Source organism: Dermochelys coriacea, chromosome 6, assembly GCF_009764565.3.
Source record: "Dermochelys coriacea isolate rDerCor1 chromosome 6, rDerCor1.pri.v4, whole genome shotgun sequence".
Lineage (NCBI taxonomy): Eukaryota > Metazoa > Chordata > Testudines > Dermochelyidae > Dermochelys > Dermochelys coriacea.
The window spans coordinates 47,952,994-47,970,333 of record NC_050073.1 but is presented as its reverse complement, the minus strand read 5'-3'; the positions used below and the strand labels follow the sequence as shown (position 1 = coordinate 47,970,333).

The 17,340-nt window shown below is 39.9% G+C and overlaps 1 protein-coding gene across 13 annotated transcripts in view; it reads right to left on the bottom strand.

Annotated features, from left to right (window-relative positions):
* Positions 1 to 17,340, bottom strand: part of LOC119857680 (intraflagellar transport associated protein) — a 63,014-nt gene that overhangs the window by 8,287 nt on the left and 37,387 nt on the right. For 8 of the 13 annotated variants that reach the window (XM_043516055.1, XM_038406927.2, XM_043516056.1 and 5 more), the window contains one exon: positions 6,012 to 6,139. In XM_043516055.1, coding sequence (XP_043371990.1) covers positions 6,012 to 6,139 — 128 coding nt within the window. Of the gene's footprint in view, positions 1 to 6,011; positions 6,143 to 17,340 lie in introns of all 13 variants that reach the window. The other 5 variants (XM_043516052.1, XM_043516050.1, XM_043516051.1 and 2 more) reach the window with 1 other exon arrangement.

The following is a 17,340-nucleotide window of genomic DNA, read 5'->3' as shown; positions in this document are numbered from 1 at the left end:
TTAATCCTGGAAAAGAGAGACTTCTTCAAAAGAAGAGGAAATCACTCCAGCCCATATTTAAAATTCACATTTGTGTTCATTAGCTACTCAATTTAGGAGTCACATTATCCCATGGGATTTCAGCTGAGATTATGCAAGAGGTCATATTGCCACAATTAATCTCACATAATACATCATAGACATTAGAGTTAGATATAGAAAAGATCTGTAAGATCACCAGAGCCATCTCCTGCAAGAGTAGGTTTTGATCATACAGTAGATACTAAACTGACCATACTCTACACTTGATTTTAGTCACAAGGCTAAGAAGCAAACATGATGATTTTAATGAGGTTTTTTTGATGGTGCAGAGCTAACAATGCAGCAATGTGTGTACCCTCATTATCTTGAAGCATGACTGTTTTTTGTTTTGTTTTGTTTTGGTGGAGGGGTGGCTTACAATCAAAAATATTTACCTTCCAATTTGCAAAATCTGCAGGAAAAAAAACAAAGGAAAAGCACAACATTAAATATGTGGGAGTAGAATCTTTCATGTCTCAATGAGTCTGACTAGCATTAAACTTAGATGTAAGTCTCTTTGGAAGAATTAGAATGCTTTCCCTTCACTTTTTGGATGCACTTTCAGAAGTTCAATTTCTATATTTTTGTTCTATGCAAATGGCTTAAATTTCATCAACCTTCTGGTACTGAACAGACTTAGAATTAGGAAATAAGAGTCTGATCCTGCATGTGAGTCGTCCCACTGACTTCAGTAAGGAATACTCACAAGAGTAAAGGTCTGCAGGATCAGATTTCGGATCTGCAGCAGGTCAGTAACTGGCTCCGCTGACAGGATTACTGTTGCCGCCAAAAAGCTTGTTCTCTGCAGAAGCTAAAACTACTGACTCTAGATATGAACGGACTGCATGAATGGTATTTATGTGTCTTTATTTGTTTAATTTCCATTCATCAGTTGTACTGTCTACTTCCTGAAACTCTTTCTATTGATTTAAGTGTGCTTTGGGTCAAACCTTAGGTGCAGAACGGTATACCCATGTTTTTTTATAAATAACATTCAAATAATATTCAGTTGAGTCAATATCCACAAACAAGCTCTCTTGACCCACCAAAACTAAAGTTCTAGTCCCTCAACCCACTCAGTACCCATTCCATGAATTCTCCCAGGAGAGGCCTGTTAAAATACCATGCCATAGAGGAGGCCCTTGAGATCTAACAGTGATCCATCTTAATTTTCTAAGTGTTCAGCTAAGAGAAAAATCCAAAAACAAATCCCAGAAAGTATTATTTAATCTCAAAGTGTTTTCCATTTGCTGTAGCTGCAATAGCAGCTGATACCATGATTTCAAGTAATTAAATTAAGATAACTTCAGATTGCAGTAAACCTTTGTAGCAATTCTACAAAATCAAATCTGTCACCTCCACACCAATGCTATTAGAGTATTGAGAAAACACATTCAGCCACTATAACCTTGTCTTGATTTGCATTTAACTAAACCATTTCATGAACATGCAGATGTATAATGGAAAAGTGTTTGTAAAAAAAGAAAAATGTACATGTAATTCCAAATGAAATTGGATGTAAGAGTAGAACACACCAGACTTCACTCTGTTATCTCCTCATTGCAAGTTACAAAAAGTCTAATTCAGCTGTATGTCTATTTGTGTGCTTCATCTCTCAGGCAAGCACTGAAAGTAGTGGGTTTGGTTTGGTTTTTATCTTCTCCCAAGTATTAGCTCATTTCAGCCTTCTATGAAGGAAATCAGTCCAAAGGCCTTTAGATTACAAACTGAAATTCTGATTTATTTCAAAAGGAAGAAATTTTGCTACGGAACACTGAATCTCTCACTGCTGAACAAAAACAACAGTGAATCAAGTTATTATCTTGTTATTTTTGCCTAAGAAGCTGAGAGAAATATGTGTATGTCTAATTTAACATCTAATTGAAATCTTTTCTGAAAGCTCTCTGGGAATAGAATTTGTGCTCTATTACAGAACTGCCAGTTTTCTTAAGATTGCCCATGTGATTTACTCGAACAGACACACCTCTGAAGGAAGAATCATTTTCATTCACAGCTACCACAAATCCAAATTAAAGAGGAAGGAATGTAATGTTCAGATTAATAACTGGAACATTTTGCTGGAAGCCACTTTGCAAAGTAATGTTGTAAATAAAACACCCTAAATTGAGAGTTTCAAAAGTCTATTAATAGTTGGCAATTCAGTTTCTTTTTATTTAATCTCTGTGCAGATACATTGAACTAAAAGCCTTGATTCTGTCCTTCCTAACCTCTATTTTGCATAACTCAGGGCAATCTACAGTTCTCTTGTTTAAATTATGTAAAGGGTTGTTCCCACAGATAAACACTGCTGAATGTATTGTATGTTCAAGGGAAAACTGATCAGCTCAATACCCATGTGGAAAAGGTAGGAAAAACATGTGTAGGCAGAGTACACATGCAGATAATGATGAGCTAAGATACTTTGAGAAAGGAATGATTGTCTGGTGGTTAAGGCACTGAGGTGAGAAACAGAAAACCTAGTTTCAGTTCACACTTTTGCCACAGATTTCCTGTGTGACACTGGATAAGTCACTTAACCAATAGGTACATCTACACTGCAAAAAAAACAAACCCATGGCAGCGATTCTCAGAGCCCATCTTAACAGATCTGGGCTCATGTGGCTCACATTATGGGGCTAAACATAGCAGTGTAGATATTCCCACTCAGTCTGGAGCCTGGGCTCTGAAACCCAGAGAGTGGGGTGGATCTCAGAAGCCAAGCTCCAGCTCAAGCGGGAACATCTGCACTGCTATTTTTAGCACTGTAGCATGAGCCAAGCAAGCTTGAGTCAGTTGACCCGGGCTGAGACTTGTGCCGCAGGGTTTTTTTTGCAGCATAGACATACGGCATTTTCTTCTCTCACCCTTTGTCTGTCTTATCCTCAGGTTCTCTGAGGCAAGCCCTTGCTCTTACTATGGGTATGCACAGCACTTAACACAATGGGACCCTGGTCTTGGTACGAGACTATGGGTAAAATTGTGAACCTATGGAAATCAATGGAAGTTTTGCCACTGACTTTAGTGGGGCCAGGATTTTATCTTGCAGGTACTACCGTAATACAAATAATAATAATAAGAATTAATAATTAATAATGACACAGTGATTGACACTATGTAAATACTTTAACTGGACAGAGATAGGAGATGAGGGAAGGAAGCATATATGTATCGTGGGATGGAAAGTTTATGTTCATCTAAAGAGCACGTGGGGAGAAGAGAGCAAGAAAGGAGGGGATTGGGCAAGCAGAAATGAATACACAGGGTGGAGAAAAAGGATGGCAGGGTTGAAAGAAAGGCATGAGCAGGAGTTGAGAAAGGAATGACTGTCTGGGCTAGGGATACAAGTATTTTAGGGTAATGGACTCAAATCCTTCAGTAACACTGTCACAAGTTTCAGTTTGTGTTTCAGCGTTCATACAGCACATGGTACTTTTACTGTAAGGATATGCGCACATACCTAAAACCATTGAAGAAAGCGGAAGTCATGTTGCTAGCCAAAATGAACAAGTTACTGAGTCACTCATCCTTGTTCTCATTGCATTTAAGAGAGGGATAATTTTCAGGAATATGCGAGTCTCTTTAACAACTAGGCACATTTGCATGCAACTTCCCCTCAGTAAACACATTAACTGTGGCCATTTGATGAAAACTACACATTCTCCCAAGTCCCTCACACAGAATGTCAGGGACATAGACTCACATCAGCATCCTGTAGCATACTAGTGGTTTGGGCTATTTTTAGGGGGTGGGGAATGGAAAAGCCGAATCCTAGTAACACAGCATAGATAGCCATATTTTATTGCCCTCCTCCAACAGCCGGTTTGTTGGGCTGGGACATGTTTGGGTTGAAAGAATGGATGGAGATGATTGTGCTCTTTCGAGCCTCTGGAAATAATTTTCTCCCACGTCCCACGGCAGGTTCCCTGCCTTGAAAAGCTTAGGACTTGTTTATCAAGGTACTGAGCACTCGCAGCACCCATTGACTTCAAGTGGAATTGTGGGAGCTCAGCAACTATGAAAATTAGGCTGTAACTATATTGTCTAAGTGGATGGACATAAACACGTGTATAATTTAAGGTAGGAACTAGCTTCATTTTGTAGCTGATAAAGCATTGAGCATGTTGGCACACCTCCACATCCTTCCATTGTCCCCTATAACACTCAGTTTATTTTATGTACAGTAGAACCTCAGAGTTAGAACACCTTGGGAATGGAGGTTTTTCGTAACTCTGAAATGTTCGTAACTCTGAACAAAACGTAATGGTTCTTTCAAAGTTACAACTGAACATTGTCTTAATACAGCTTTGAAACTTTACTACGCAGAATAAAAATGCTGCTTTCCCTTTTTTTTTTTAATAGTTTACTTTTAACACAATACTCTACTGTATTTGTTTGGGGGGAGAGGGGTAGTTGTCTCTGCTGCTGCCTGATTGTGTACTTCCGGTTCCGAATGAGGTTTGTGGTTGACTGGCCAGTTTGTAACTCTGGTGTTCATAACTCCGAGGTTCTACTGTATGACCAAACTGTTCCTCTTCTAGAAATAAATGGGAATGGGATTTTCCATCTACCTCTCATAAATTGTAGCTTCTATTGTCATGTGCATTCATTTATTAACACTTGAGATTTTTGCAACCCCCTTGTTCTTTATGTCCCCATACATTAATCTCCTGGGCTATGCATTTCAATATGTCATAGTATTTTTGTGTAAAAATGTATATTTCTAAAGGTATAAAGACAGAGGTTAACTACAATGTTATCGGTTATTCAGAGGCTTTTATTTTAATCACAGAACCATATGGGTTAGAACTGGAAAAGACCTATTAGAGCATCTAGTCCATCTCCCTGCCAATGCAGAATTGTTCTTAACAGTATATTTTCTAGGATTGATTTCAAAGAATCAAATACATTTGAGCTCAGCAGGCAAAACTACATATGCAATGCAGTAGCATCAATCCTTCATTGGTCCACATCTTTATCATCTTGATTTAAGCTTTAACAAAGCTGCCTCATTTTAGGCAGAAGCAACCTTAACATTTCAACGTCTATTATAATGATTAACCAAAAAAACCCAAAACAAAACAAAAAACCACCACCACCACCACCACCACCACAACACCTCTGCAACAGAAAAGTTCCTTATTTTAAAGTTAATGTTCAGACTGGCTGATTTGTCGAGAGGTATAAAGACTTAAAATAAGCCTGCATGCGTTCTAGACCTACATTTCTGATGTGAGTGGGGCTGAAATTCTGAGAGGAAGGGGCAATATAAATTAAAACATATATTGATTGCTGATGATTGCTGAAATGCCATGGTGCGGTCCTCTTCACTTCACCTGGTAGCCAGTGCTAATACTGAATTGCATCCCAAAGACAATAATTTCCAAAAGATAAACTCCAACTCTGTGGTCAAGATATGTTCTAGGGAGGGATTCTTTTTTGTTTTGTTTTGTTTTGTTGTTTTTAATGTGGCATTAAAGGAACTGTTCGCTAGCTGCAATTTGGGACATGGATTTCTGCACTCACCCCAGCAAGAGTTTAAGTGTAGTGTAATACTGCCAAAACATCAGGAAATTAAATGGTCCCTCATTCTATGTAACCTAATGTTTTGTTAAAAAGTCAGGAGCTGCAAAGGTTTGTTTGAATAGCCTGTGAGCTTTATTAATTATAAAAAATGTACTGGCTAAAATTACAGGAAAGCAAAAAAGTGATATATTTCACCGGCTCATTTATTATACAGCAGCAGTGTGCATCACTAATCAGGAGCTGTTCCATCAAAGAGCATAATTACTTTAACTTGTTGATTTTTTTTAATATATTTAAAAATGAATTGCTAACTCCGTTCAAGGCAGTTCCACAAAGTTCCCTCTACATCCCTCTGTTCCTGTATGGAAATAGCATTAAAATTCACTCTGGAAAAAGAAAACTATGTTTAAATAAATCTGATCTCATACCTCTTGTGTTTTGCTGATTGACGGTTGTGTAATTGACAAGGTCCCGAACTCCCGATTAGTAGGCTGATCAAAGAAAGGTGTATAGTAAGTCGCTGTCTGTTCCACCTCTCCTGGAAGCACTAATGACCCTGCTGAATACAAAATACTTGACTTAATCCTTCCACTCAATGTATAATTTAGCAAAATCATACTCTAAAACCTTGCAGAACTCAGAAGCTCGGTAGCACTTGTATTATACTTTTCTTGTTCTACAAAATATAATACAGGTATTTATCTTTAGAGCAGATGCAATCCTGAACCAAAAGCCAGATCAAAAAAATGCCTATACTTTGGGGAAGTCAAATTGGATTTCAACTTGATGGCTGGCCCCAATTTCTCAAATAAGTTAAATCAAAACCATATATCGTGGAGACCCCCAAACTCTCAGGAAGTTTGGGTCTGGATGCCGCCTATTCAAAAGAGGAGGCAAGGGCCAGTGCAGAAGTCAATGGACTGGGAGCCAGGGAACGTGGGTTCCATCCCCAACTCAGACCCGCTGGGTGACCTTTGGCAAATCACTTCACTTCAGTTTTCCCATCTGTAAACTGAATAGGATGGAGCCTGCCTCAGTGGACCCTGGAGACAGAGACTTCTTCTTCCCCCTGGGGTGACTTGTGGGTTTGGGGGGGCACCTGGGAGATGCAATGCTCCAGTCAAACCTTTTCACTTCCCAGTTTAAATTCAGAAGATGAATTTACATAGTCCCATTGTCCTGTTTAGATTATGGATGTCCCAGGAAGGCCTAGCTTCATCTGAAGATTGTTTATTGTGTCAAGGTCAGCAAGATTATACACAGTGGCTTTGTAAAAGGGACTCTTCTTTATTAAAGAGCTGAAGCTCATCCCCCTCGGGATCTTAAATTAGGTTCAAATCACAAGCCAGAAGATGAAAGTCTAGGAATAAAAGTTTTCACCTTTCAGACTTATTTCTTTGTAGTTTGCTCCATAAATCTTTGTATCTTAGGGGTTTGTATTGGCTCTCATTTGAGCATCTTCTAGGTCAATTAGATTGACAAAGCCTTTTGAAAGGTAGAAAGAACCTGGATAAGGTTGCTAATAGGTGTGTGCTAAGCCTTGACATGTTCAACCACTCATAGACTTTAAGGTCACAAAACCATCATGATGATCTAGTTTGACTTCCTGCACATTGCAGGTCACAGAACCTCACCCATCCATTCCTATAATAGACTCCTAACCTCTGGCTGAGTTACTGAATTCCTCAAATCATGATTCAAAGATTTCAAGTTACAGAGGCTCCACCATTTACACTAGTTTAAATCTGCAAGTGACCCTTGCCCCATGCTGTAGAGGAAGCTCCTTCCATTATTCATCAATTCCAAGGCCTGAAGAGTCCACTGTGATAATCTAGTCTACCCTCCTGCGCCACACAGGCCATGGAACTTCCCAGAGAATATCATTTAGGAAATGATCCAACCTAAACTTTAAAATGGTCAGTAATGGAGAATCTACTACGACCCTTAGTAAATTGTTTCAGTGGTTAATTACTGTCACTGTTAAAAAAGCATGCCTTATTTCCAGTCTGAATTTATCTAACTTCAACTTTGAGCCATAGGATCATGTTTTACCTCTGTCTGCAACATTGAAGAGCCGGTTATTAAATGTTTGTTCCCCATGTAGGTGTAATAGATATGGCAATTTCCTGTGGGATCTTTGGGAGGTCTTACTATATTATGTTTATGTATCATTTTGAGCCTGGGATTGTATATAATTCCATGATGGAGGGTGACCACAGTCCTCCAGGAATTAACAGTGGTGGGATGGGGTCAGACCAATTTATTCATGTTGTAACACCTGCAGAGAGGCACCACCACGTGGAGTGGCTCACGTATATTGGATCAAATTGGATTCTCCAGAGACCAACAGACAAAGAAAGGACTTTTGGATAAACAACCTGAGTTTGCACTGTCTCAGGGTCTTCGTCCTGATCCAGCAAACAGACAGAACCTTCTCTCGGGGGAGGGGAGCAATTCTTAGGGAAGGACTAACATCTGCCAGAGCCCTTACTTGGAAGGGATCAGCAAAGGTCCCTGGAGTTGGGGATGATCTCAGGTAATCTTATTAGCATACATGTACGTACTTTTGTTGTTTTTAATGTTTTCTCTGCAATGCTTTTATATTAAGAATAATTGTGTTTGATTATAAAGGGTTGTGAGGCCTCTGAAGATAAAGCAAAGTGCAGCGCTAGTCTGTCTAGGCAGGGAATTCACAGTGTAGGCAGGGAACCATGCAGCCTAGAAAAACCCTAGTCAGGAGGGATACAGACATGGCCTCCACCCAAAAGACGTAATACCTGTGAGCTGGAAATCTAAAAGTTGGTGCCCTTGCTTGATCATAGAGGGGAGGTATAGTTAAAGTTGTCCTGAACTGTGAAAATAGGTACTTATAGACTGTAATCAAGTCAACCTTTGACCTTCTCTTTGTTAAGCTAAATAGACTAAGCTTCTTGAGTCTATTACTATAAGACTGGTTTTCTAATTCTTTAATCATTCTCATGACTCTTCTCTGAAATCTCTCCAATTTAGCAACATCTTTGAGTTGTGGACACCAGAACTGGACATACTGTTCAGCAGGAAATAGAGTGGAACTAGTAACCTCTAATGCCAAATGCAGTGGTAAAATAACCTCTCAACTCTTGCTTCAGCTTCTCCTGTTTATGCATCCAAGGATTGCATGAGCCCTTTTGACCACAGCATCACACTGGGAGCTCATGTGCAGCTGACTGGGTGGCGTTGTGGTGAAATCTTTTTAGAGTCACTGCTTCTCAAGATACAATCCTCCATACCGTCCTGTAAGAGTGGCCTACATTCTTTGTTCCTAGATGTTTACATTTACATTTAGCTATATTTTTGTGCTATCTGCAAACTTTATCAGAGATGATTTTATATTTTCTTACAGGTCATTAAAAAAACTTAAATAGTGTAGGACCAAGAACCAATCCCTGCAGGACCTCACTAGAAACACACCCATTCGTTTATGACTCATAGGGATCAAAACTGTTCCTTTGCTACAGAAGAAGTGGGCCAACATCTAAATATGGTGGGATCTCCCCCAACTTGTTTCAAATTCACTTGCTCAATGTACTTATTGCAGGAGGCAGGCCTGAGCATTCCCTCCTGATGTATATCGTTGATCATTTCTGTATAAAGAACAAATATACCAATGAAGTGAGCTGTAGCTCACGAAAGCTTATGCTCTAATAAATTTGTTGCATCTGATGAAGTGAGCTGTAGCTCACGAAAGCTTATGCTCTAATAAATTTGTTAGTCTCTAAGGTGCCACGGGTACTCCTTTTCTTTTTGCGAATACAGACTAACACGGCTGCTACTCTGAAACCTGTCAAATATACCACTGTTCATTCCTAATAGACCAATTTATGGAGAGAGAAGGGGAGGGAAACCCCATAATGAAACCATCTGGCAAAATCTCCAAAAGTCAACACTTACAAATTAGGACAACAGAAGGAAATATATTTTTGCTTTCAGCAAGAAGTGCTTTGTCATAGTCAGGATGTCAGTCCTAATTTTTTAAAGCTTGTTAGTAATGCAAACAATGTTTCAGATTTCTTTCAATTACCGCCATAAGGAATGCACCTGATGAAGTGAGCTGTAGCTCACGAAAGCTTATGCTCAAATAAATTTGTTAGTCTCTAAGGTGCCACAAGTACTCCTTTTCTTTTTTGTAATCAACCTTTGTTTGCCAGTAGACATGTCAGAAATGAGCATTTTCTCTGTACCCTGGCTGTTCGACAGCAAATGAGAGCCTAATCAGTAAATGCTGCTTTCTTTGGTAATGTTTAACCAAGAAACTCCTTCAGAGAGAAAAATTAGGGATTCTTGACAGCCTTCCTTCTTAGTGGGAGGTTCCACAGGAACTGTAGGGTTCTGTAAGATCTAGCTAGTACTTCACAGCTGGCTTAGCCCGATGCTACAACACTAGTGGAAGATCATGATCCTCATTAAGCTACTAATTACATTGTCACTGGAGGTGATTAATTAGCAACAGGACTGCCTTGGACGCTGCCAATGACATCATATAGATAGAGGTAACTGAGGAGGTACTGATATCAGAAAAGCAAGAAGGATTTGGAATGCACCTTGCTTAATGCTATTGGGAAAATCACCTTCCTCGGTGATGTGGTTGTGAAATCCTGGGATTCTAGTAACATACAACACAGCACAGCAGGGCAGATTCAGAAACTGAACAATTATCTTATCATTAGTCTTAGGTGTTATGATGGATCACCAGCAAGTGGTTGCTAAATCAGTGAACACTGTTAAATGAGCCAGTTTCTTAGGTAGTTATGTAGCATTGACATTTTAATTAAACTTAAAAAAAGCAAAAGCTAATGTTATGGATCTGGTTTGAACTCACTGGTGTGAAGAAATTCAAAGTCTTGATGTATATCTTCATTATAGCCCACCATGTCTAACTATACATGGACCCAAGTAGGTTACCACTTTCAGAACTCACCTGACAAAAATATTTTGCTAAGGGGTGTCAGGAGGTTTGGTAAATAAATAGGGAAACTGAGCTTTAAAGCTTTCTACCTCCTCTGATTCTCAAGTGTCAGGCTGTCAGCCCTAGAGAGCTGCATCATGTGAAACTGTTTTGAAGCGGTGCTAAAACTGCAGAGGCTGGGAACAACAAGCTATTCGTGGATTTTTTTCCCCCCATGTATTAAAAAAACCTCACAGTACTTACTCTGAATCTGGTTCCCCAAGCTGTTTTATTGCATGTAAATATAGGTTCAAAATGGAAACAAGGAAGCATGGATGCAAAATAATGGGTAATGATCCGTTTCACCCACAGAAAAACTTATTTATTAAAGTGGTTGTTAACTGATGATATCTGGCCTGATTTTTCAGAGGTACTGAGCACCTACTGCCCTCATTGTCTTCAGCTAGAGTTGTGGGTACTCAGCACCTTTGAAAATCAGGTCCATAGTGTCCTGTGGTCCTAAACCAGCTTAGTGCTAGGTTGTGACACCTTTACCCATGTGGAATGGTTTGTTACTTTTCAATTACATTGATTCCAATGGGACTATTTGCAGAGGAAGATACTACTCAATATGAGTGTATTACAATTAGACCTTTAGGCCCCATTCTGTAAAATGCTTACATACATCCCTATTCAGCAAATTTGTTACTTAAGCACATACTTAGGGCTTGTCTACATTACCTGCTGGATCGACAGGCAGCAATCGATCCAGGGGGGGTCGATTTATCACATTTAGTCTAGATGCAATAAATTGACCGCCGAGCACTCTCCCGTCAACGGTACTCCACCGGAGCAAGAGGTGCAGGCGGAGTCGACGGGGGAGCATCAGCTGTCGACTTACCACAGTGAAGACACCACGGTAAGTAGATCTAAGTACGTCGACTTCAGCTGCGTTATTCACGTAGCTGAAGTTGCGTAACTTAGATCGATTCCCCCCCTAGTGTAGACCAGGCCTTAGGTGATTTGCTGAATGGGGATGTGCTGAATTGGGGCCTTAGAAAATTACTCCCTTCTGTATTCCAGTATTTACCCTGCAGTTTCAACAGGATACTGTATTATTCTTTGCTGCCAGTCCTAAGGCCCAATATTGCAAACTCTTATTCACACAAGTAGCCCCATTGACAGGCCTCTCATACTGGTATCATTGTATTTAAGACCTGGTCCTGCTCTCACTTAAGTCAATGATAAAATTCCCGTTTACTTCAATGGGGTAAGATCAGGCTCTAGATGAGTCACACACTAGATTCCCCATCCCAGTACGTGGAATATTCTCCCCAGTAAATTGAAATGGGGCTTCAAAGCCATTATAATCTGCACTGCCAAGAATTATTTGAAGCAGTGTTAAATCATGCATCGTAACTTGGGAGTGGCCCTTAGCAATGAAAAAATAATATTTCCGTATATGTGCCATTATTCACTTATTACAAGGAAATCTGTTTTTTCTAGTCACTAATTTCCATAGAGATTTTAAAAGACAGTGAGCCCTGGGGAGGGGGCATCACATCATGCAATAAAATCTCTTTAAACCCAAATCTTATCTATCAATAGCCAGATAGCTCTTTTATTATCTCTTGGAATTATTTGAATAAGTCTCTGTATGTAGGCACCATTTTACTTTAGTTTTCTTGCACATCACCTTTAAAAGAGGTTTTGGAAGTGAAAGTGACTGTCTTTTATAGAATGCCAAGTCCCAGTGAGCTTGTATTTGGAGGGCATTTTTACCATGAAGTTATGAACCCCTAAAAATCAGGAGGTTATATATAGAAAGCTTAAGCTTAACTGGGAGATGGTGTGGTCCTTGAAAAGGCCCTAAAACTGGAAGTCGGGAGGGTTCTGTTTGCAGCTCTGCTAGTGACTTTGGACAAATCACTTAAGCCCCGCTTTGTGCTTCTATTTCCCCATCAGTAATATGGGGATAATGATTAAGCATTTGAGATCTACAGATGAAAAGAGCAATATAAATGCTAAGTGGTATTATTTCTGATGCTGTTCGGCTCATACAGCACTCAGAATCATTTTGCATTTATATTTAGTTGTGTCCTTAACACATTTTGAGATTGTTATCGATGTTATGCGTACAGGATTTTTTTTTAATTTTACATTTTACTGAGAGAAGAGCCAGTAATTGAGCCATTCTTGGAGCAGTGCAGAAAATGATTCATAGATACTAAAGTCAGAAGGGACCATTCTGATCATCTAGTCCGATCTCCTGCACAACGCAGGCCACACACATGATTTGTCAAAACTCTTGAAAAAGGTTAGATGTAAAATGAATTATGTTGCCACAGTGTGGAAACCAGGTATTTCTCAATGTCCCATGAGAATTCCTGATCCTTTGTATTGTGGCTTTAAGCTACTTATAGTCAGAGATTAAATTTGAGAAAGAGAGAGATTAAATGGCCCACCATGCACGTGCTGTCTGTACACTGTGGGTTAAAGCTATGGTTTGGGGAATGAGATTTGCATGGCTAACTAGAGTTATGTCAAATTCCCACAATTCAAAGCACTAGTTCCAAGCTTTCAGTTGCAAGAGTGCTAACTAAAATAACAATATTTTTTTTGTACATTGGCCAGCTGATTTATAGAAGCCATTGTATTTCTATGAATTCTTTTGTTCATAAGCAGCAGCTGCATCTGGCCTTGGAAGGACAGGTTAGTTGGACACAGAATTTAAAAAAGGAAAGAAAAAGAGAGTGATTTCTTCCAGGACAAACCCGAAAAAAGTATTAGTTCAACTGGGACATTTTAACACCTGCGATCAATTATGCTTTTTGCACTGTCTTGTGTTGATTAATAATTCTTTTAAGATTTACACTATTTGCAGGACAGTACCTTCATTCTCATTAGGCTTATTATGATGGTTTTACCATACAAGATACAAACCAGTTAGTGAGGTTTAGCAGTCAGAGCACTGGACCGGAAGCCCAGAACTCCTGAATTCTATCTCAGCTTTGCAACTGTCTCCACCGTTGCCATAGGCAATATACAGCTAACTCCTGTGCCTCAGTTTCCCCATCTGTAACTTTGGATGCTATTTACCTTATTCACAAGAGGATTATGAGGAATTAGTTCATATCTGTGCAGAGCTTTTAAGACTATAATACACTATATAAAACCTTAGTGTTTTTATGTACACTGTAGATTGTTGAGAGTTGATAAGGATTACTCCTGCATTAAAGGGTATTGTGCAATGAAGGTTTTCTCATGGAACAAGCTGAGAAGAGCAGCTACTCCAAACCAAATCAAGTGTCACATAAAAGGATAACAGTTAGCCCAGTGATAATCTGCAGTAATGAAGGTAGAACGGTACGACTATTTTATAATTACCCTTAAAAGCAGCAGTTGCCAGATTAATCCAATATGGTTTGTATTCCTACCATAAATCTATTTTTAGGCAGGGCAAGCAGATGATCATTTTTGTAGTTTTCAATCTCTTTAAATGCAATCTGTTTAACTTTGTGTTTTTAAATGTATGTGATTAATATTAATGCTCACAAAAATGACTGATAGTGCATGATACAGCTAGGCAAGTGTGGGAAGCTGCAGTGCAAGCTATTATACACCTTTGCCAGTGCTCTTCATTCCTGACCATCGTCTGTGCTATTCTAGTGCTAGACCTGCCATGAGTGAGAACTGCCAATTAATCGTGCTTCAACCACCATTCCAGAGGACGTGTCCATGCTGATGATGGGTTCTGCTCGATAATGATCCAAAGCAGAACAGACCGACACATGGTCGTTTTCATCATCTAAGTCAGATGCCACCAGCAGACTCTCTCTTTTCTTTTTTGGTGGTTTGAGTTCTGTAGTTTCCGCATCTGAGTGTTGCTCTTTTAAGACTTCTGAAAGCATGCTCCTCACCCCGTCCCTCTCAGATTTTGGATGGCACTTCAGATTCTTAAACCTTTGGTCGAGTGCTTTAGCTATTTTTTAGAAATTTTACATTGGTACCTTCTTTATGTTTTGTCAAATCTGCAGTGAAAGTGTTTTTAAAATGAACATGTGCTGGGTCATCATACGAGACTGCTATAACGTGAAATATATGGCAGAATGTGGGTAAAACAGAACAGGAGACATGCAATTCTCCCCCAAGGAGTTCAGTCACAAATTTAATTTATGCATTATTTTTTTAATGAGCACCATCAGCATGGAAGCATGTCCTCTGCAATGGAGGCCGAAGCATGAAGGGGCATACGAATGTTTAGCATATCTGGCATGTAAATACCTTGCAATGCTGGCTACAAAAGTGCCATGCAAATACCTGTTCTCACTTTCAGATGACAATGTAAATAAGAAGCAGGCAGCAGTATCTCCCGTAAATGTAAATAAACTTGTTTATCTTAGCGATTGGCTGAACAAAAAGTAGGACTGAGTGGACTTGTAGGCTCTAAATTTTTACACTGTTTTGTTTTTGAATGCAGTTATGTAACAAAAAAAATCTACATTTGTAAATTATACTTTCACAATAAAAAGATTGTACTATGGTACTTGTGTGAGGTGAATTGAAAAATACTATTTCTTTTGTTTATCATATTTACAATGCAAATATTTGTAATAAAAAATAATATAAAGTGAGCACTGTACACTTTGTATTCTGTGTTGTAATTGAAACTGATATATTTGAAAATGTAGAAAAACAACCCAAAATATTTAATACATTTCAGTTGGTATTCTATTGTTTAACAGTGCGATTAATTTTTTTGAGTTAATCGCATGAGTTAACTGCGATTAATCTCCAGCCCTTCTGCCAACTATTTCAGAGCTATCACCTAGTCACCTGTTCTGAAATAGATACAGGTGTTCACTATGGACTAGATTAAGTTGACTTAATTCATTTCACTAGTGATATAAACCAGATCTGAATTCAGGTTTCCATCAAAAGGCAGCCTAGAGCGTAAACTCACTGCAGTCATGGAACCCTTACTTCTTTAACAGATATACTTAGAATTTGAGAGGTGTATTCAGACCTGAATCCTAGAAATCTATAAAGGAAAAATGAGGGAACTAAGGACCATCACATTGAATAGAAACCTTTGCTGTCCGGACCTAATGTAGGAGTGCAATATCATAGCCTGTGTTCTGAAATGCCAGAGGTGAAGGAAGAAAAATTAACTCTCTATTTGCTTTCTTCTGCGAATTAAAGCCAGACCTCATATTCTCCTGACTGACTGCCCAATACTGCAGGCCCTCTGGCTTCAATGGAAGCTCTGTACACACAGAAGTGAAAGATAGTCAAGCAGTTAGAGCACTCACTGTGGACTCAAAACCCTCCATTTAATTCCATACTCTGCCACAGATTCTTTGTGTGATCTTAGGCAAGACACATAAGGTACCCCTACGCTGGAATAGAAGTGCCATTGGACAGACTGGCTCACAGGGCTCAGGCTGCAGGGCTAAACAATTTTTGATGTTCGGCTTGGGATGGAGCCTGGGCTCTGGGACCCTCCCCCATCTTGTGGCCCCAGAACCCAGGCTCCAGCCCAAACCTTAACAGCTATACACAACAATTTTATAGCCCCGTGAGCCTGAGTCAGCTGACTTGCGCCAGCCATGGGTGTTTAGTCTATCTGTGCCTCACTTTCCTATCTCACAGATGTGTTGTGAGGATAAATATGTTAAAGACTGTGTAAGGTCCTCTAAAGCACAGTGGTAATGGTGGGTGGTGGGGGACACACAAGTATCTAGGACAGACGCTAGCATAATTGAGCCTGTAGGATTTTTTTGGGGGGGAAGGGGGCTAAAATTACTATAGGTGTATGAAATATCTGCAATGAAATATTTGCAATCTTGTGAGGCATGTCCCTAGAAATTCAAAATGGGTCCAACTTTGTGAAATGTTAACACTATAATGAAATATTTATAGTGAACGTGGATCCACATTTGAGTGAAATTGTTTTTCCACAGTAAAAACATACAGAACTTCAGGATTCTGCATCTCTTGGTAGCCTTGTTGAGAAATTTTGCAAAAATCAAAATGATTTCCGGACAAAATAAGTGAGGACAAAAATTCAGGAACAGTTATCAAAAAATACCATTCATCAGTAGCCAGAATAATAAATCTTAGGCTATTACTTGTGTAACTTTAACGCCCTCATGGCCAAGATGGAGTCTGCTTTGCAGGCAGCTCTGGCCAAGAGAAGGCGTGTGCAGGAATGGAGCAGGAAAAATCCCTTCCACCCCAGGGGCACCTGTTCCAAATCCCCCAGAGTGCGCGCGCGCGCGCACACACACACACACACACACACACACACACACACACACACCGGAAAAGTACAGTGGATATAACAAAGGGAAATATTTATTTACAGAGGGATGAGAGGAGAAAAACAACAAGGGGCTATGCAGGGGGAGCAGTAGAACAGGGCTGCATCCAAATCAAGGCCCTACAGGCCCAGTGGTTGCTCAGTGTCTGCCCTTTCAGACTGTGGTATGCGTATGCACACAGAGTTCAGGAGTCCTGAGCAAAGTTCCAGTCCAGTATTGAGTCTTTGGTGTTCCTGGTCATCTTTGGCACCAGTGAACTTTCCTCAACAAACCCCTCCAGTGCCCTCTTCTGCCGCACTCTGCAAAACCACAAAGCGCGACCACCTCCCCACTTAAGTAGCTAGCAGCCTCCCTCCTTATTCCCAATGCAGAGTCACAAGCCCCAATACTCACAGCCCCATGCAGCTCTGGGCAGCAGTGATATGGGTCCAGCTCCAGCCTGTCCTTCTCAGGTGATTTCCCCCGGCACAGTGCTCCTCGGCTCCTGTCCTGGGGTGTCCCCGATCAGCC